Source organism: Neofelis nebulosa, chromosome 2, assembly GCF_028018385.1.
Source record: "Neofelis nebulosa isolate mNeoNeb1 chromosome 2, mNeoNeb1.pri, whole genome shotgun sequence".
Taxonomy (NCBI): domain Eukaryota; kingdom Metazoa; phylum Chordata; class Mammalia; order Carnivora; family Felidae; genus Neofelis; species Neofelis nebulosa.
In genome coordinates this window covers 138,910,627-138,933,554 of record NC_080783.1, presented here as the reverse complement: position 1 = coordinate 138,933,554, position 22,928 = coordinate 138,910,627, and the positions used below count along the sequence as shown (strand labels likewise).

The following is a 22,928-nucleotide window of genomic DNA, read 5'->3' as shown; positions in this document are numbered from 1 at the left end:
CAAATGGTTGTTATTTAAGAAATAGCTCTGAAAGAAAGGCTACAACTTTTCTGTTGACCAGAAAGAAAGAAAGGATGACATTACCCAACCCAGCAGGAGGAAACACAAGCAAAAAAGAAATATAACTTTGAAAGCTAAAGTAGGCATTGGAGTAAATGGAATGCCAGGCTGCTGTGGCTTCAGCAACTTTGGTTAGATCCTCATACTGCCCTGAAAGCATTGTAGCCAATATTTACCACAGTGCTTAGCAAAAGCATTAAGCAAATAATTGTGTAGGATATCTCCAAGGATATCCTACAGGAAGTAAGTGGAAGGTGAGATACTCAAAAAAAGTTGGTTAGATTTGGTTATTAATGAGTAGACAGGGGATAGGGAGGTGATTATGGATAGTTATAAATGTGACATATTTATATACACCAATGGATAAGATCAGCAGACAGATGGGAGATACATACACATACACAGTACAATGTGACAAATGTAAAATATTACTGTGAACAAGAGTGTTTCAAAAGAGGGGAGGCTTATTGTGGGATGAGATAATCAGGTAGATGAAATGTGACAAATGATCAGCTTTCAGTTAAGTGAAGAAGAGGGAAGGCATCAGAGGACAAAGAAAATGGCAAGGAGGAGGAACAGCAAGGGGAGGAGGAAAAAAGTACACATGCTGTGACCAGGGAATGACAATGGAGCAGAGGGGTTTCAGGAGGCTTTAGCAGAAACACCACAGCCCTGTAATCAGGTATTTTGAGTATTAGATGAATTCCTCCTTGTTTTGGAGCTTTAAATGTCATCTACATGTATGTAATGAATCTCATATTCTTATCCTCAGACCATAATTCCAGCCTTTTATGTTCACTTGAATGTCTAACAGGTATCTCAGGTTCATCAGGCCCCAAATTAAACTTTGGGTTTTCCACCCCAACACTGGATCTCAGACAACTCCATTTTATGAGTTGCTCAAGCCCCAAATTCCATCATCTCTATTCCCTAGCCCAGGTGCAGGCCATAAGTGGGTGTAATGATTTAGACTAAACAGTTACATACTGATTAAAATAAGCCTGCTTTGTATTTTCTTTTTTTTTTAATTTTTTTTAATGTTCATTTATTTTTGACAGAGATAGAAAGAGCATGAGCAGGGGAGGGGCAGAGAGAGAGGGAGACACAGAATCCGAAGCAGGCTCCAGGCTCTGAGCTGTCAGCACAGAGCCCGACACGGGGCTCGAACTCACAGAATGTGAGATCATGACCTGAGCCAAAGTCGGACGCTTAACCGACTGAGCCACCCAGGCACCCCAAAATAAACCTGCTTTGTATTTTCACTATGAGCTGCTTTCAACAGTGTCACTGATATCCTAAACACAGTCTCCCTGTCCCTACCCCCCCAAAATCTCTGGTAGATCTAAATTCTAAATAATTGCTATGGTTGCTGTAGAGTTCTAGTAATATGTGAATAAGCTTTAAATTGCCCCATTTTTATTACCCATTCTTAGTAAACATTGAGTTCTATAAGGAAGTTCATGTGAGAAATCCCAGTTAAACAGTGGCCACTGGCACATACTGATTTAGCTGAAAGCATTCCTTGTTCCAACTACCACAGGCAGCATGTGTCTCCACCCCTTACTAGGACATATGCTAATGTTTAAACAGTCGGTTTGGAACTGATAAAATGATAGCACATGAAGCAATATGATTTACATCAACTCTAATTTTGGGCAACTATGAGGCTTTTGTGCTTCAAATTAAAATAGTGAGGGGCGCCTGGGTGGTTCAGTCAGTTAAGTGACCAACTTCAGCTCACGTCATGATCTCGTGGTTTGTGTGTTCCAGCCCTGTGTTGGACTCTGTGCTGACAGCTCAGAGCCTGGAGCCTGCTTCAGATTCTGTGTTCTCCCTCTCTCTGTGCTCCTTCCCCACTCACGCTCTCTCTCAAAAATAAATAAACATTGGAAATAAAATTTTTTAATTAAAAAAAATAGTGAAACAGTGTGAGCTGTATTTTTAATATTGAAATTACTTCAATTGTTAATGTTTTTTATAGGAATGAATCAAAATAGTTTTTATTACTGATTATTATGATTTTTGTTGAAAATTACTTTATTGCATAGACTAGAGAATAAGCATATTAAAAAAAAAATCTACTCCAGGTATTAAATATGCTACCATACCACTAAACTGCCAGTTAAAAAACAAACAAACCTTAATGCATTTATCATCACCTGACATATTCTATATTTGGTTTATTGTTTGTTTATTGTCTGCCTTCCCATTAGTAGAGTGTAATAATCCCCATGAGAAGAGGTACTTTGCTCTGTCCACTTCCGAGCTCTAGTGCCTGAGATTATGACCAGCGCGTAGGAGATCAATAGATATTGAAGGCAGGAAGGAAGAGAGGAAGGAAAGGAGAGAGGGAGGGAGTGAGAGAGGGAGGAAAGGTAACATCACGTCATGGCTTTCAATACCAAGCCAGAATCATTGTCTCAGATTATGGGGAGCTACTGAGAGATTACAAGTAGAAGGGTGACATAACCAGTTTTGGAAACTGTTAGAAAAATGAATTTGAAAAAGACAAATCAGGAAGCAAAGAGACCCATTTGGAGGCTATACAGGTACAGCAAGTGAGATGTTAGGGGCATAGAGGTGGAGAGGTGAGAGGATATTTTAAAAGTATTCACAAAATACAAATTGCCAGGACACTGAAGAGTAGTGCAGATAATTCCCATTTGTTTTGGTGATGCCCTCCACTGAGGGACCAAACTCAGGAAGAGGCGTATTATTGATTGGTATGGTGAAATTTATAAGAGATGTCCAGGATTTTGAATGTATGACCAGGACAGAGAGAGAGGTTAGGACAAGTACAGATTTTAAAATAATTTTTCTGTAAGTGGTAACTGACCATGAGAGTAAATGAGATCACTGGCAAGACCACATGGTAAGACAGGGGATAAAAGAAAGGAAGACAGAATTTGATTGGAAGGATTATTTCCTAAGTTTGTTTTGCTTAAGAAAACAAACTTTTATTCCTCCACTTGTACTCTTTTAACCATCTAAAGTGTTGACAGAAAATTTCCTTATGGGAACCATAAATTCTTGGGGCGCCTGGGTGGCTCAGCCGGTTGAGTGCCCAACTTCGGCTCAGGTCATGATCTTACAGCTTGTGAGTTCAAGCCCCGCATCGGGCTCTGGTGCTGACAGCTCGGAACCTGGAGCCTGCTTCAGATTCTGTGTCTCCCTCTCTCTCTGTCCCTAATCCACTCGCATTCTGTCTCTGTCTCTCTCAAAAATAAATAAACATTAAAAAAAATTTTTTTTAATAAATTCTTTAGTACCATCAATGGAGTATCAGAAACCTAAACAAACAAACAAACAAACAAAATCGTTCTTCTATGTTCATGCTGCTTTCAAGTAAATGGAATTTACCTATAACAACTCCCACTCTTTTCATAATACTATTTATTATGATAAAGGTACCACACTGTAAATTTGTGTTACATCACACTTGTACTCAAAATAATTCCTATTGCTATAACCATTTCACCTAAACCCCATTTTTCTTCACTGTCAATCAATATGAAATGCAATACACATGGTGAAAATGTGTGAAATAACTAAAATAAACCATTGCTCTGGCTATACTACACCTAGCAAAAATGTTAGAATTCATGTGTACTAATTTTTAAAGGGAAAAGACAAAATCAAAAGCATACACATGCATGCACACTTACAGTCTGTTAATACCATCTTTATTTATCTTTGTTACCATAATATGAAGCCCTTTAACCTTTTTAAACCCAAGTCCCGAAAAAAGAAACCACAAGGAGAGGAAAGCAAAACTACTGATTATTTTAATATTGTTGCCACATCAAAAAAAAAAAAAAATCAATCAGTTGTGTTCAATGGAATAGGGATTAAGTCCTTGCTATCTTTCACCAACTCTAGTGATTTTTTAAAAAGTGGTTGTGATACTAATTCACCAGGGATAAAAGAATCTGTTTGGATGCAAAGGAGAAGGAAAGATAAAACTTGACACCATCTCTTTAAGCAATTGATTTCAAATACAAAGCTAATTTAATCTTTTTAGCCACTTTGAAGGTATAAGAGAATGAGAGGCATCTGTAAGTGAAAAAATAAATTAACAGGAAAGGGTTGTGGTTGTAATGCTGGCTAAATTCCAATGTCAGTTTTTATAATCCTGTAACAGTGGCACATAATGCCTCTTCCATGGGATGGTCCAAATAAGACTGATTAAACATTTTATATTGTCCCTAGATACTGGGAACATTCAAAGGCAAAGGAAAGAAAATAAATCAAAAAAGAATTAAAAAAAAAACATTAATCCAGGAGAATCTGTCCCATTAGAAAATGTTCAGCAAATATGTAAAAGCACAAGTTTAGTGCTAGTTTATATGATTTAGAAATTCCTACTCTGCATTTGAGTTACAAAGAGATGGAGAAGCTAGCTACCATAATAATATACCAAAATTGCCGACACAGAATAATTCACAAACCAGGCCTGTTCCATGTGAAATGCAATTAAAGCGCAAAAAGATTTTTCCTAGCCTATTAGGGTATACAACAATTAAGTTCATATTTTTTAAATTAGCTCACATATTCATTGATGTGTATAATTGAAAAAAATGTACAATGCTTATACATATGTTGCTAATAGATTATGTTTTTCCTAATTAATAAAGCTGTGGTAAACCACCATTAAAAAGATAGTCTAAATCATTCCAGCAAAATAATATATTAGGTATTTTACATTCCAGGAGTAAATAAAAAACTTTACAAACTATGTGTAATCCCTTAAAACTCATAGTGGTGAAACATCAATACAGAAAAAATAATTATTTCTTGACAATCAGGTTATTTTTTTCTTCAGTTTATGCTTCATATCCTCTTTAATAGGTTTTCCTATTATATGATACCTTGGCTTGATGATTCAGTCAAATAGTTTTATATTAATGCAAGCTTATTTTGGGTTCATATAGTCATTTGACCAATATGAAATTTTACAATTATTGACATATTTATAGGTGTCATAAAATATAAAAAAACATAAGCACAAATTTTAGCCATAATTTGATTAAATGTATTCTGTGATTATTAAATATGATAAATTTACTTTAAAAGTAGCTATTAAGTAGCTATTAAATTTAAATGTTAATACAACAACAGATATGCCAAATGACAGTATTTTATGTCATAACTTTCTAATGCAAGATGACACATTTATGAAAAATAACAAATTGAGTAATATTAACTTTCCATCCAAATTCTTTCTCATTTTTATATCAAATGTTTTAAGTAATTTGCATTTCCTACTTATAATAAATTTTATTTCATTCTAATCACAAATGTAATGTATGTCCACTATAGAGTTCTATCTACTTTAAATGAAGCAAACTTCCCCACCTAGTTTCTAAGTGTGCTTTGAATATATGAAAGTCATTGATACAAAGTAAATATTTTCCCATTTCAATGAATGAATCCTCATGGGAATAAAAGGCTGTGAGTCCTGATTTATAATCATGATGCTGATTAATATTAAATATTAGTAAGGTATTTATGAAATAAAACTGCATATATGTACTTTAAAATGGAACAATTTTAGTAGACTCTGACATGATTTTAATCAAATGCAAATCTAAAGAGATTTCAAATTAAAAATATGTGAGCAGGCAAACATGACTACGTATACAACAAAATGAATTATCCAGGTATTCTACAGACCTACGTTTTTCCCATCTTTAATTTCTATAATTTTCAGACATATCTCCATTAAAGGACAGATTTACAGGGATGAAATAAGTTTTCATATGACAGCTTCTTCTATCCATAAAATATTTTGCTGAGATTTATCTTAAATTCACAGAAACTAGACAGAGAAATTTTTAAATAAATACTGCTTAAAGCCAACTAAAGTGAATAATGAAATCAAAATCAAGCATTTGGAAAAAGAACATTTAAAATACCATCTGTGAGCCTGAAGTTCCTATATAATTATGAATCAACAATATTCATAATTTTTACCTCATCATTTTTAATACTTTAAACATGAAAAAAATGTAGGCATTACCTTAAACCACCGACATATTCTTGTTTTTCAAAGATAGTGATGTCAGAGTAGCCTAATCGAGCCAAAAAGGAAGCACAACTTATACTTGCAGGCCCAGCACCAAAAAGAGCAATTTTTGCAGAATAGGCTTCAGGCATGTTTTCGGGGGGAGGCAGAGAAGGATCTCGAATTTGTGTGATATTCATTGTTTTGAAAACCTATGGAGAAATCAAATGCCATGATTAAAAATTATAAACTAACTTTTACAACTTCAAATATGCTTTAATGTTTCAAACGCACTAGTGTTTTAAATAAAAACAAGAAGTATATTTTCAGTATTAATACAGTATCATTAGAAGTTGTACTGGGTCAAGTAGATGACATCCCATGCTTGACTCTTTCTCAATCTTTGTAATTCCTTTCCTGGTCACACATCCTATAGGAATCATTTTGGCTCACTTTCTTTACACCCACTTCTAGACCAAGTTAAGTGCTCCTCCTCTGAAGTCCTATAGTATATGTTGCATGCCTCTAACATAACTCCTTACAAATGTATCTATTTATGTGTCATGTTTCCATGTTAGTCAGTAGAACATTTTTGTTCCTTGAGTTAGAGACCATATCCTTCATAAACACACACACATATAACTTACTATGTTAAATGGAATGTCATATGTTGTATGTTTTAGGTATTTTTAAAAACATGTTACCATTGTACTACCAGCAGTTAGTACTAATCTGGCACATAGAAAACATTCAGTAAATAATTTGCTGATGCCTGCTTCTGATTATAATAGATTAGCCTCTGAAGGATAACTTTTTAAAATATTTTGAAAGCATTAGAGAGCTATACCTGAAGCTAACCAGACTAGAGGGGTCAGTCAAGATCTCAAGAGAAAATAGAGAAGAAGAGAAGTGAGATGACAGTTCAGGAGTTACTTTTACCCTGGGGATAAAACCACCTCATAGCAGAAAGAGGAAAGCTCTGAATCTAGGAGAGGACCACAGCTCAGAAAAGACAGCAAGAGAGACTGTGGGAATATCCTAGGACTAGAGAAATACAAGGTTTGGGGAATGTAAGAGGCCAGAAACCAGAAGAAGAAGAAAGTGAAGAAAAATAAGCTTCTTAAACTGCACAGGATAAAAGGCTAAGAATCTACACAGAAAATCTCTGCAAAGAAGAGGGGATCTTTCTATACTCTGATGGCCCAGAGGAAATAAAAATGAGTGTAGTAGCAGCTAAAGAAGGAAGATCCCTAGTAAACAGTCAGCTAGAATTCTTGGAGAGCTCTACTCTACAAGTGGCACAAACCAGACGTAGAAAGCAGCCTGAATCAACTCAGCTCTTGTGAATGAGGGTGATTAGTCCTCACTGTATTTGTTTACTAAATGATAGGATAGACCTTCTGTGGAGGGTAATAAGTCAATCACAGCATTTACAAATTTTCATACACACTACCTCGTTTTGGTAAAATAGCCTAGGCTTGTCAACAACTAATAACTAAAAACTTCCTAGAAATAAGAAAATAGAGATGCATATAAAATCCAGGTAAGTGTAGTTATCACAGATTTTAGAATAACCAGAATTAATGTTAAAAAATACATAATAAGAATGTGAACTTTACCAGGAAACTGGAGTTAAAAAAAAAAGAAATATGAGAAGAAAAAAAGTGAACATTAAAAAAAAAAACAAACTAAACACACGTATTTGACAGCAGATTGAACAGGTGAGCAAAAAGGGCAAGAGGACTAAAGATGGGACTGTAATAACTATCTACACCAAAGCATGGAAAAGTAGGAAGGAAAATACAGAAAGAAAACTATAACAACAACAAAAACCAAACATGAAAGAAAAAGAACATATACAGAGCTAATATACACATAATTGGGATCAGAGGACATACACATAATTGGGAGAGGACAGAAAATGAGACAGTAGTAATATTTCAAGAGAAATAGACCAAGAACTTCCCCAAAATAATGAAAGACGTGAAAGCAAGAAGTTCTAAAACCTTTAAAAAGGTAGAAATAAGGAAACTCATGCAGATCACAGTAAAATTGCTGTGGACCAAGGTGAGAAAAATAAAGCATTGAAAGCAACAAAAAAAACAAAGACACCGTACTGTCAACAAGCAACAAAAAGGGCTGAAAGTTTTTCTCTCAAAAGAATTGATGGAAGTCAGAAGACAATAAAATGGTATTTTTTGAACAGTGAAAGAAAATATCTTCTACCAGGAATTGTATTCAGAAGGAAAATATCCTTCAAATGTGAAAATAACATAAAGACACTTGCAGGGAATATTTATTGGCAACAATAAAAGATTTGCTGAAGAATATTAGATGAAGTTCTTCAGAAAGAAAGCATATCACAGATGGAAACTCAGAAATTCAGGAAGGCATAAAGGGCACTGAAAATTATAAATATGTGGGTAAATGTAAATGACATTGACTGTTTAAATTAATAAAGTCACATGGGGTTTATGATAATTGAAAACTGAAATACATGATAAAAAGTATGAGAGATTGAATGAAAGTACACTAGTGTGTAGGAAGTAGTAAAAATATCAACATTTATTAGGCTGCAATTGATTAAGGATGCATATTGTACAACTATAGTAACTACTAAAAGAATACTATTACTAATAGGTAAATTGTTGAGGGGAAAGTAGAATTTTAAAAATATTTTATTAATAAAAGAAATAAATGAGAGAAAATTCATGTAATAGAAGGGCAGAGTGGGAGAGGAGAAAGCAGAAAACAAGTAGTAAGAAAGTGAATATAAATACATACATATGAATAATTACATTAAATGTAAATGGGTCAAAATTATAATTAAAATATTAAGGTTATATATATATATATATATATATAATAGATATAAATCATAAGCACAAAGACACAAAAAGGTATAGAAGATGAAAAAAGTTATTCTATGCAAACACTAACCAGAAGAAAGCTGGTATAGGTATATCATTATCCGACATATTAGACTTTCATTACTAAAGTTAAATAATAATAAAAAGTCAGTCGCCCAGCCAGAGTTTTCAATACTAAATCCATAGGTACCTGATAACAACTTCAGAATGTGTATGTTAAATAACTGAAATTAAAATAAAAAACTTTTAAAAATAACAAAATTTACTAGCATTTATAAGCTAACATTACATGCTAACAAAGTTTAGAAGCAGAAAACATGATTTTTTTTTAAAGAATCATTTATTGCTGATATCTTAAACAGAATATAGTCTAATGTGATTACCTAGGCCAAAAAGTTTATACTTTGAAGTTCAGCTGTGATAAACAGAATAGAATTTTTGAGATGTCTTTCTTGTCTCACCCAGAAGCAAGAGATAGTTTAGTTTTGAGACACTGAATATATGCGACACAAGTTTTACCCAATGGTACGCAAATAAAGTAGTAATTATCCAATAATATACAATACATATCAAATTTCACCTAAGGACATTTTAATCATTTTTCAATTAACCTTTAAGTGTTCTTTAAAAAAAACTCCCAAATATTAAACCAAATAAATGTATCTATTCAAACTGTATCCGTGCCCAACAAAAAGTTGGAAGCTCTTAGGGGGTTTGAAGAAATGAAAGCAACCATATTCCTCAATACATAGAACACCAAAGACACGTACAAGAATGCGAATCATTAGCCTCTGAACTAGGCACCCCCAGGCTCTGCAGCTCATGAACTAGTTAATACATAATCAATATCCTACCTTGCTCAATACACTAATTTATGAATTAATATTATTCTGTTTCCTGCTTTTTTAATTATAATTGTTTATTGCACTGGTTTTCTCCCTTGGTTTCATAGCAGGTTGCATTGAAAACTTGATAGTTTTCTAATGAAGTGGATATTTGAATGAAATTTTGTGAATTTTATCACAAATAATAGTAGTATGTTTTAAGAGGTCTGACTTTAAAATTAGACTGCTTGGGGTTGAGTCTTGATTTCCATCATTCTCATGGTTTATGGTATTGAACAAGTCGCTTAACATATTTATGCCTGTCTCCTCAAATTGTAAAGTGAGGTTAGTAATATCTATCTTGGAGAGCTACTATGAGGATTAAGTGAGTTAATTCATGTAAAGCACTTTAGAAAAGTGCCTGGCCACTTAGCAAACGTTATTTCCTAATTCACCTAGTGTTCAAACTTTGTGAGATAGAACTGTCCAATATGGTAGCCAGTAGCCACAAGTGACTATTCAAATTTATATTAAATTCATCATAATTAAATAAAATTTAGAATTTAGTTCCTCAGTAACAGTAGCCATATTTCAAGTGTTCAATAAATACATGTGGCTAGTTGACTAATGTATTAAAGAACATTTTCATCATTGTAGAAACTTGAATATACAACATACAGTGTAAGAGAAATAATCTCAAGAACATCGTTAAGATAAAAATGAACTAAAAAATTATGATTCAAGGAGTTTTTAAATTTTTTTTTTTTTTTCAACGTTTTTTATTTATTTTTGGGACAGAGAGAGACAGAGCATGAACGGGGGAGGGGCAGAGAGAGAGGGAGACACAGAATCGGAAACGGGCTCCAGGCTCCGAGCCATCAGCCCAGAGCCTGACGCGGGGCTCGAACTCACGGACCGCGAGATCGTGACCTGGCTGAAGTCGGACGCCTAACCGACTGCGCCACCCAGGCGCCCCTCAAGGAGTTTTTAGTATTTGTTACATTTGTTTTTGACATGATTTATATGATTATACGGTTATAAAACTTAATTTTTCATAATGGTTGTATTTAACAACCAGTTCATGAAATTCCTGAAAATTTAATCACCCTCTTAAGTTCTGGTCCAATCTGGCTTAAGCCCATTATTGTACTCAGGAAATATGTGAAGGTTCATGTTTTGTTTTTTTGTTTTTTTTAACTTCTGACATGATTGCATCAGCATCATGCCCAAACTTTGAGATATATCAGCTACACTTTTCAACTTCCTCAAGACTGGAAGGAATAAGTGGACCTCTACACTTCTAAAACAGTGATGTTCAACTTCTTTTCAACTAAAATACACAAAATGAACAGTTTCATATGTACACAATATACTTCCATGAAGTAGCCTGATTGTGACACAATGTTTTAAAAAATTGGCTAGGAAGTGAAGTAAACAGATCCATACACATGGGGGAGGGGGGTGTTGATATACAACAAAATACTTTAGAAACCTAAGTAATGTGAATCATTTATATATCCAAAATTGTCATTTTATAAAAGAAAGTAATTAACATATCTAATAAAGTAAATGCTAAACTATGTTTACAATAACAAATCTTGTGATATTTCTTTTAAATTTTTTTTTAACGTTTATTTATTTTTGAGACAGAGAGAGACAGAGCATGAACGGGTGAGGGGCAGAGAGAGAGGGAGACACAGAATCGGAAGCAGGCTCCAGGCTCTGAGCCATCAGCCCAGAGCCCAACGCGGGGCTTGAACTCACGGACCGTGAGATCGTGACCCGAGCTGAAGTCGGAGGCTTAACCGACTAAGCCACCCAGGCGCCCCTACAATAACAAATCTTGTGATATTTTTTAAGATTACTAATCCGTAGATAGTATGGGTGGAAAAAATAATTCATGCTATTGATTAAATAGCATAAATTAATCTTGTCCTAAAACTTAGTCAATTAAAACAAATTTAGAAAATTTAAGAATGTTAATAAATAAATAGTAATAAGGCACATTTTTCATTTCCTTTTTTAAAACTAGTTCAGTCTTCAAATAAATGTAACTAAAATTATAAATAATTCATAAATAAATGCTATATTAAGTCCACTTATTTACAATATCAAAAGAACATTTCCTAATAGATTTCTTGAAGTGTAATTCCCATTGTTTCATAATACAACAAAAACTTAATCCAAGACAACTGAGCCCTTTAAGTGAGAAAGATAACTTTTTTAAAACAAACTTCAGCTGTCATTCCTTTTATTAATTTTCTAACATTGAATTATCTAAGCAAAAGATTCAGGTGTCTAAGGAAGTTAATAATACAAACAAATAGGTTAATCAATGTCACAAGGAAGTAAATTAAGTATTTAAAGATGCATAGAAAGTATGCCCAATACGTATTTCCCTACACTAATAAAAAGGCCAATATTCACTCAGCATATACTGTGTGCCGGGCTTTATACTAAATCTCTATACAGATGTTCTCATTTAGTCTTCAACAATTCTGTCATGGTGGTACAGTTATTATTTCCATTTCCCAAATGGAAATTCCATTTCACAAAGTAAGGATTTTATGCTGAGACTAATCTACTCCATTGGCCTGAACTCTTCTTACACACTGTCATTGTCAAATTTTTATAGTGGTTTTCAATAAGAAATCATTATGTTTCATATATATATAATCATATATTTCAGTATGAAATGCATAACTCAAAAAAAAAAAAACTATTACATGAATTTATCTCTCCTAAGTCTTACAATAGCCAGCAACAAAAGTTGGCTATACTTAATAAGTTAAATTGAACTTACAAGCCAACAACTGCTAATGAAGTGTTTGAAAACACAGGACTACGTATGCCATTTGGTTCCCTATCATGCTATTCTGAGACAAGAAGCTAAGGCAGTCAGCTGGATCAAGAGGAACGTAATTTTATTTATACTCAATCAAATATTTTATATTTATATCCTTTTAAAAGTGTTCCTTTTCCTACCAATGCACTTAGAGTATTTTAAGATTATTTTACTTTTCATCAGGAGTACATAACAAACATTTATAGAGCCCTAAAATATAACAAGCACTGTGTTATAGAAAACAATAAAAAGGTTTTGAAGTAGCCCTAAAGGAGCTGGTTGGGGGCTGATTACTGGGTTTATGGCTGTTAAAATTATTTTTATTATTTTTTAATGTTGTATATAGTTTTTGAGAGAGAGACAGAGACAGAGACAGAATATGAGTGGGGGAAGGGCACAGACAGAATGAGACACACAATCTGTAGCAGGTTCCAGGCTCTGAGCTGTCAGCACAGAGCCCAACACAGGGCTCGAACTCACAAACCCCAAAATCATGACCTGAGCAGACGTCGGTTGCTTAACCAAATAAGCCACCCAGGTGACCCTAAAATTATGCTTTGGCTATCTCCTGGGTGCTTTGCTATGAACTTTACATAATTTTTTTTTTCACTTAGCATAGCTTACAATCTGACTTTCCCTATAGATTATGAAGTAATCAGAGGGTTTTCCCCTCCCATCTGTAATCCCAAGGCATAGTAAAATTCTACCACATAGTAAGCATCCAACAAGATTTGGGTGAATTTCAAAATTCCTGAACTCCTGTGACAGACTCCAACAAATGAGTAATAGTAACCAAGGAAATACAGTTCTCTCTCAGTGATACAGAAGGACAGTTATTTATAAACAGATATCTTTCTTGAGAAACATTTTAAAGTAGATTTCTGTTCATAAATCACCCTGTGATTTCTGACCTTTCACTCATCTGGAAAGTGTGTATTTCTTTCATTCCAAGTTGATTTTACTTTACTAGCATTTTGTCCAGAATTTCCACATTATTTTGAGGCAATGGAGAGATTATCCTGATTTTAAAAAGGAGAACATTGAGACAGAGAGACCATAGGATTTCTTCCTAAGCCTCCTCACATACTGGAGACAGAAACAGCTTAATTTTCTAATCATTATATAACAGTGCTCTCTAAATGAAAAAGAACGTAACATGGCAAATGCAAGGATATTTACCAATTCTGATTAGAGGATAACTCTCATTTGAATACTTCTTACTTTCTAAAATGGCACATAATGAAAATCACCATAAATGTTTGGTAGCTATAATTCTTCCTCAATTACTCTATTTATTATTATTAACCAAGCAATAGCAAAAATAAACTCTGGTAAAATGTAGACAAATAAAATATCCTTGGAAATTCTGGAATACCTCTACTAGTTGAAGGATGAATTACATACGGGTGGTTGTATTCTGTGCCCCTCTTAAGTTTATATTTTTGTGAGTATTTAACTTGATTTCACTATAAAATAAAACATAATTTCTGATAGTTCCAAAAAGGATATTATGTCATCAGTTGAGGTCTAAAAAATCTTAATAAAAGTAATAGATTTTTATTTGGCTGATTTCAGTTTCCTTGAGTTTTTTAACAGTATTACAGCCTGGTTACCTTTTGAAATGAAGAGATTACTATTTTTGCAACCAAAGTAAGTTACCTCAAATTACATGCCTTCTAGGAGATGCTTCTATATAATTTGCTTTGTAACTTGCTTCCTTTTGTAAAAGAAGTCAAAAGAAATACTGAGAACATACTATTCATTTTAGCCATCCCTTGAGAAGAAAATTCTTAGGCTACATCAGAGTTTTCTTCACCACATTAAACAAGGGACACCAAAAGTAGAAACTTTGTTTCAAATGTATGAGGAAAAAAGAAAAACTCCATGCCACAGAAAATTTTCAGTTATTAAAATTATTAATAAATTAGTAATTCTTAAGAATTTTATTTCATTATCTTCTTACTACTAAAATGAACGTTATTGTGAGATATTTCTGGTATGGTAAAAATACTATGTGATTTGAGATCAGACTATTCTATCCCATTCAATTTCGACTCTAATTCAGCAAATATTTTACTTACCCTCTATGTACTCTATAGAAAGTAGCATGAATGAGACATAGATCCTCTAGTGAGTAGCTCTCTGGGTAACAGAGTATTCATATGTCTTAAATATAGAAAAATTATTACAATCAATCTGACACATGTATGATTCATTTTTACATATGATGCTCTTGGAGCTCATGAGAAGGAAAATTCACTTAGATGAAAGGAAAGATAATACCTGAGCCAAATCTCTAAAAAAAAAAAAAAAGGTCACATGTTATCTTGGAGACTTCATCTCTCTAAATGTCAGCTCTAAAATTAAGGGAGGAATAATTACCTCAGCAATTTATTGTGAAGACTGAATGAATCAATGATGATAACCTCCTGAAATTAATGCCTTCTCTTTATCTCTTCTAGGTGTTTAACATTTATGTCTCCAGTCCTAACAGTTTTAAAAGCTAGGTAAGATTGCTCATTTTATAGACAATGGAACTCACACCTAAGTCATTATTCTTACATTATACTTCATATTTTATTATAAGTAAACTGTATGTTATATTTGAGATTTGAGGCTGCAATTGAATTAAATGGTTGAAGTTGACCAAATACAATTTGAACTAAACATAGGTGTTTAGTTCAGTTATGAGCAACTTTACTGATCCAAAATCATATGCAGGTTCAGATTAACCAGTACACGCACTATTTTGCCTTTAGGATTTGCTAATGATATTCTCTGTGCCTTGAATGTTTACCCACTCTTGACTTTGCTGCATTTGATAAACACCTTTCAGGACCCAGTTTAAATTTCACTTCTCAGCTCAAGTTCCTATCCCTGCTAGGCTACCTATTAGGTTTCCTAGCTACTGGCTCCCATAGTACAGTCTCACTGCTCCCTCTCAGCACTTCATTGTAATTTGCTTGTTTAATTGTCTTTCTTTCTCACCAGGCATAAGTTCCCCAAAGGCTAGTATCATTCCTATCTTCTTCATCACTGTATCCTTTGAACCCAGACACTGCTTAGTACCTAGTTAGTCACTACAAATGTTGGTGTTGGAAAGTAAAGCTGCCAGGGGCCAAGCAATCCATGTTACTGCTTACTGGGGACAAGAGGATAGCAGAGAGGCAAAAGAAAGGGGTGATGAAATGGTGGACGAGAGGGATCCTCCCCAGTGCTATCTGCTTCAGTTGATTATTTTGTATGTATATGATTTTGGGGGGTAACAGCAGTAATGATTAACTATGGAGCCAATGCTACTTGTAAGCAAATGAATAATAGAATAAAAGAATAGTAATTAGAAGGCAGTCATAATTAAAACTGCCTTGTTTTAACAAATTGATTGTTACATGATATGCCATACAAGCATTTACTAAACGATTTTCAAAGAGCCAGATTTTGTTTTGTAGATCATCTTTATTTTTCCTTTTATGTCCTATTTCATTATTTTTCTATTATTTCCATTTCCTTTTTCCTATTTTTTTAGAATTTACCACCGCCTCTACCACCACACCCATCCCCACTCCAATTTGCTCTCCTTCTAGCTCCTTAAGATAGACATTGCCTTCAATTTTCCTGTTATACACACTTAACACAATGTATTTTCATATAAAAAAAAGATTTCTTTTTGCACTTAATAGGTTGTCAGTGAAAGTTTTCATTCAAGTCTAAATATTGTATAATTTCTATTGTGATGAATTCTTTAACCCATAAATCATTTATGAATGTGTTTTTGAAATTTCCAGACAAAAATTTGTTATTGTTTCATTTTTATAATATTTTTATTTTTATTTCTAATTTAGTTATGTTATAGAAAAAATACAATCCATACATACTTATTTGGAAATATATACATAATTCTTCTGACCTAGTGCATGGTCAATTTTGAAAAATTTTACACAAGTATGTGAAAAGGTTGTAATCACTGTATTAGAACAGGGGGTACAGGAAACTTTTAAATCAATGTAATAAGCCTTATTCAAATAAACCTTATTAATTTGGGGTGAGGTAATAAACCTTATTAATTTGTCATGTGTATACAGTTCATGAATGTCACATATTTTAAGCCATTCTTTTTTCATTTTCTACTTTTGTTACATATTAATATCAGCACACTAGCTTTCTTTTTTTTAATGTTTATTTCTGAGAGACAGAGACAGAGAGAGTGGCAGAGGGACAGAGAGAGAGGAAGACATAGAATCCGAAGCAGGCTGCAGGCTCTGAGCTGTCAGGACAAAGCCTGACACGGGGCTCGAACCCCCAAACCGTGAGATCGAGACCTAAGCTGAAGTCGGACGCTTAACCAACTGAGCCACGCAGGAACCCCAGTACACTGCTTTCTTATGGTTAGTGTTTGCATAGTATATCTTTTTTCAACCATGTTATTTTCAAGCTTACTGCTAAGGTCTTTCTCTTCTAAGATATCACATAATTGCTTAGTATTTATTTTTGATCTATAGTAGTCCCTTATGTTTTAATACACAAACTTAATAAATATAAGTTATTGTGGCTAATTATATATTTGGATGTATTTCTACTATCCATTTTATGTTTCCTATTTATCATGCTTTTTCTTTGCTTCTCTCTCTTTTGTGTTCTATTTTTGCTATCTGGTCTCTGGCTAAACTGTGTTCTACCCACCTACCTCTTTTTGTTTCTATGATTGCTTGAAAGTTACAGATTCTATTTCCATATTTTTTTGTGATTAGCTTTAAATTTTTAACATATATATTTCAATGTTTTTAAAAACATATTCTCAAGTTGTGAAGTACTCCCTTCTCCTCCCAACATAAAAGACAGTTAACTACCCACTATACTCTCCCACATGCCCCTCACACACCTTCCTTGTCAATACTGTATAAAATTTTATTGCTATTTTTATTTTACCATGCTAAAATAAGTTTTATTATTACTTTACACTATTTAATTAAATTTGCCACATTTTGCTGCTTTCTTTGCTCATTATTGTTGTTGCATCTCTCTTTCATTCCTAGTTCCTTTCATTCAAACTGAGGAATAGCTCATTTTTAGTAGTTCTTATAACAAGGTAAATAATAAGCCACCTTAGATTTAAAATGCCTGAAAAGTATTTTTATTAATGTTCTTTGTTAAAGAAGTAATAAGGTTCTTTATCTTAGGCCATTAAAAATACTGTATTCTGTGTTTCTCACATCTATTAATACTGATAGAAAAGTCTGGGGTCCGTTTAATTGTTACTTGGTTTTAAAGCAATCTTTTTTATTGTTTTATGGAAGCTCTGATTCTTTTGTGATCCTCACTATTATACTTTTCCTTTCTTTATATCTCTTTACTATACTCTGGTTGAATTTCGCAGACCTGCTTTTTTTTTAGTTCCCCAATTATATCTGTGTCTATACCCACTTCTAAATTTAACTTTTTATTGGTATTTATGTTTCAACAAATATTTTCAATAAATTATTTTTCATATCAAACTTGTTGTTTTTTATAATTGTATCTTATTTTCATGGCTATTGTTTTATGCTTTCTTAAAAGGCTGGATTATGTTATTATTTGTGGTTCATCAGGATACAGTCAGCATCTCTGGGTTGAGTCTTGATTATCGCTGGTAGTATTAGCCCTTCTAATGTAGTTTTTTTCCTATTTTTTTAAGTCTCAACATGGGGCTGGAACTCATGACCCCAAGATCAAGACCAGAGCTGAGATCAAGAGTCTGATGTTAAACTGACCGAGCCACTCAGGCATCCCTCTTCTAATGTAGCTTTGAACTTTTTGTTTTACGTATTTTAAGTGGGATTTTCTGTTGCTGCATTTTCTCTCTTATATCAAATGTGTGGTGATTCCCACCTAGCAATACCCCTCCTTTTCCTTCAAACTAAAGAACCAGGTTTCTTACTGGTAGCCCAGAGCTCCAGTCCCCAGGCAATACTTAGAGATATCATAGAAGCAAGTTACTGTGCCAATAGGCACATAATTAAGCCACTGGGGAATGATTTCTAACTCGACACATCTCCAAAGGCAAGGGAATTAAAAGCAAAAATGAACTATTGGGATCCCATCAAGATAAAAAGCTTCGGCACAGAAAGGAAATAATCAACAAAACTAAAAGGCAACTGACGGAATGGGAAAAGATATTTGCAAATGACATATCAGATAAAGGGCTAGTATCCAAAATCTATAAAGAACTCACCAAACTCCACACCCGAAAAACAAAATAATCCAGTAAAGAAATGGGCAGAAGACATGAACAGACACTTTTCTAAAGAAGACATCCAGATGGGGGCACCTGGGTGGCTCAATTGGTTAAGTGTCTGACTTTGGCTCAAGTCATGATCTCATGGTTTCTGAGTTCAAGCCCCGCATCAGGCTCTGTGCTAACAGTTCAGAGCCTGGAGCCTGCTTTGGATTCTGTCTCCCTTTCTCTCTGCCCCTCCCCTGTTCTCTCTCTCTCTTTCTCTCTCTCTCAAAAATAAATAAATATTTTTTAAAAAAGACATCAGATGGCCAACAGACACTTGAAAAGATGCTCAACATCACTCCTCATCAGGGAAATACAAATCAAAACCACAATGAGATACCACCTCACACCTGTCAGAATGGATAACTTTAATAACTCAGGAGACTATAGATGCTGGAGAGGATGTGGAGAAATGGGAACCCTCTTTCACTGTTGCTGGGAATGCAAAATGGTGCAGCCACTCTGGAAAACAGTGTGGGGTTCCTCAAAAAATTAAAAATAGATCTACCCTATGACCCAGCAATAGCACTGCTAGGAATTTATCCAAGGGATACAGGAGTGCTGATGCATAGGGGCACTTGTATCCCAATGTTTATAGTAGCACTTTCAAAAATGGCCAAATTATGGAAAGAGCCTAAATGTCCATCAACTGACGAATGGATAAAGAAATTGTGGTTTGGGGCGCCTGGGTGGCTCAGTCGGTTGGGCGTCCGACTTCGGCTCAGGTCACAATCTCGTAGTCCGTGAGTTCGAGCCCCGCGTCGGGCTCTGGGCTGATGGCTCAGAGCCTGGAGCCTGCTTCAGATTCTGTGTCTCCCTCTCTCTCTGCCCCTCGCCCGTTCATGCTCTGTCTCTCTCTGTCTCAAAAATAAATAAAACGTTAAAAAACATTTAAAAAAAAAGAAAAAAAAAGAAATTGTGGTTTTCATATACAATGGAATACTACCTGGCAATGAGAAAGAAAAATCTGGCCATTTGTAGCAATTTGGATGGAAATGGAGGGTATTATGCTAAGTGAAATAAGTTAGGCAGAGAAAGACAGATACTCTATGATTTTACTCATATGCGGATCCTGAGAAACTTAATGGAGGACCATGCGGGAGTGGAAGGGGGAAAAAGTTACAGACAGGGAGGGAGGCAAACCAATAGAGACTCTTGAATGCTGAGAACAAACTGAGGGTTGATGGGGGGCGGGGTGGGGAAGAGGGGAAAGTGGGTGATGGGCATTGAGAAGGGCACCTGTTGGGATGAGCACTGGGTGATGTATGGAAACCAATTTGACAATAAACTATATTTAATGTATATAAAAAAATGCCTCTGGGGCACAGCTGTCTCCGCTTCTCTTTAAGCTTTCTATAAGGCCCAGCCTTACAAAGTAGTAAGAATGTAAACTGGTTACACCAGTTTGCATTCCCACCACCAGTGCAAATGGGTTCCCCTTTCTCCACATTCTCGCCAACATCTGTTGTTGCCTGAGTTGTTAAGTTTAGCCATTATTACAGGTGTGAGTTAGTATCTCATTGTGGTTTTGATTTGTATTTTCCTGATGATGAGTGATGCTGAGCATTTTTTTCATGTGTCTGTTAGCCATCCGGATGTCTTCTTTGGAAAAGTGTCTTTTGCCCATTTCTTCAAACTGGATTATTTGCTTTTTGAGTAATGAGTTTGATAACTTCTTTAGAGATTTTGGATACTAACCCTTTATCTGATATGTCATTTGCAAATATCTTCTCCCATTCCATCAGAGCCTTTAGTTTTGCTGATTGTTTCCTTTGCTGTGCAGAAGCTTTTTATCTTGATGAGGTCCCAACAGTTCATTTTTTTTGCTTCCCTTGCCTCCAGAGACATGTCAAGCAAGAAGTTGCTGAAGCCAAGGTCAAAGAGGTTGTTGCTTGTTTTCTCCTCTAGGATTTTGATGGCTTCCTGTCTTATATTTGGGTCTTTCATCCATTTTGAGTTGACTTTTGTGTACAGTATAAGAAAGTGGTCCAGGTTCATTCTTCTGCATGTCGTTGCCCAGCTTTCCCAACACCATTTGCTGATGAGACTGTCTTTTTTTCCATTGTATATTCTTTTCTGCTTTTTCAAAAATTAGTTGGCCATACGTTTGTGGACCCATTTCTGGGTTCTCTATTCTATTACATTGATCTATGTGTGTGTTTTTGTGCCAGTATCATACTGTCTTGATGACTACAGCTTTGTAATACAGCTTTAAGTCCAGAATTGTGATGCCTCCAGCTTTGGTTTTCTTTTTCAGGATTGCTTTGGCTACATAGGGTCTTTTCTGGTGCCATACAAATTTTAGGATTATTTGTTCAAGCTCTGTGAAGAATGCTGGTGTCATTTTGATAGGCATTGCATTGAATATGTAGATTGCTTTGGGTAGTATTGACGTTTTAACAATGACTGTTCTTCCAATCCATGACTATGGAATGTTTTTCCATTTTTTGTGTCCTCTTCAATTTGTTTCATAAGCTTTCTATAATTTTAAGTGTATAGATTTTCCATCTCTTTGGTTAGGTTTATTCCTAGGTAATTTATGTTTTTTGGTGCAATTGTGAATGGGATCAATTCCTTGATTTCTCTTTTTGATGTTTCATTACTGTATAGAAATGCAACAGGTTTCTGTACATTGATTTTATATACTGCAATGCTGCTGAATTCATGTATCAGTTATAGCAGTTTTTTGATGGAGTCTTTTTTGTTTTCCATATAGAGTATCATGTCATCTGCAAAGAGTGAAAGTCTGACTTCTTCCTTGCCAATTTGGATGCCTTTTAATTTCTTTGTGTTGTCTGACTGCTGAAGCTAGAACTTCAAACACTGTTGCATAACAGTGGTGAGAATGGCTATTCTTGTCGTGTTCCTGGCCTAAGGAGGAAAGCGTTCAATTTTTCCACATTGAGGATGATATTAGCAGTGGTTCTTTCATATATGGTCTTTATGATCTTGAGGTATGATCCTTCTATCCCTACTTTCTTGAGGGTTTTTATCAAGAACGGATGCCGCATTTTGTCAAATGATTTTTCAGCATCCATTGAGAGGATCAAGTCATTCTTATCCTTTATTAATATAATGTATCACATCGATTAATTTGTGGATATTGAACCAGTCCTGCATCCCAGGAATAAATGCCACTTGATCATGGTGAATAATTCTTTTAAAGAATTGTTGCATCCGGTTGGCTAGTACCTTACTGAGAATTTTTGCTCCCAGTTATCAGGGAAATTGGTCTATAGTTCTCTTTTTTAGTGAGGTCTTTGTCTGGTTTTGGAATCAAGGTAATGCTGGCCTTGTAGTATGAGTTCGGGAGTTTTCCTCCCATTTCTATTTTCTGAAACAGCTTCAAAAGAATAGGTGTTAACTCTTCTTTAAATGTTTGGTAGAATTTCCCCTTGAAAGCCATCCAGCCCTAGATTCTTATTTGCTGGGAGATTTTTGATTACTGATTCAGTTTCTTTACTGTTTATAGGTCTGTTCAAATTTTCTATTTCTTCCTTTTCCAGTTTTGGTAGTTTTTATATTTCTAGGAATCTGTCCATTTCTTCCAGATTGCCCAGTGTGTTGGCATATAATTGCTCCTAATATTCTCTTATTGTTTCTATATCTGTGGTATTGGTTGTGATCTCTCTTCTTTCATTTGTGATTTTAATTATTTGGGTCTTTTCCTTTTTCTTTTTGATCAGTATGGCTAAGTTTTTTATCAATTTTGTAAACTGTTTCAAAGAATCAGCTCTTGGTTTCATTGAGTTGTTCTACTTTTTTTTTTTTTAATATCATTGATTTCTGCTCTAATCTTTACTATTTCCCTTCTTCTGATGGTTTTGGGCTTTATTTGCTGTTCTTTTTTCAGCCCCATAGGTATAAGTTTAGGTTCATCATTTGGAACCTTTCTTCCTTCTTTCAGAATGCCTGGATTGCTATATACTTCCCTCTTATAACTGCCTTTGCTGTATCCCAGAGGTTTGGGGTTGTCGTGTTTTCATTTTCCTTGGCTTCCAAGTACTTTTTAATTTCCTCTTTATTGTCTTGGTTAACCCATTAATTTTTTAGCAGGATGTTCTTTAAT

General features: G+C 34.5%; 1 protein-coding gene across 1 annotated transcript in view; it reads right to left on the bottom strand.

The window, feature by feature from the left end:
* The window catches only part of DPYD (dihydropyrimidine dehydrogenase), an 863,407-nt gene that overhangs the window by 598,836 nt on the left and 241,643 nt on the right, over positions 1-22,928 (bottom strand). Inside the window, exon 6 of the mRNA XM_058695679.1 lies at positions 6,080-6,276. Coding sequence (XP_058551662.1) covers positions 6,080-6,276 — 197 coding nt within the window. The remainder of the gene's footprint in view (positions 1-6,079; positions 6,277-22,928) is intronic.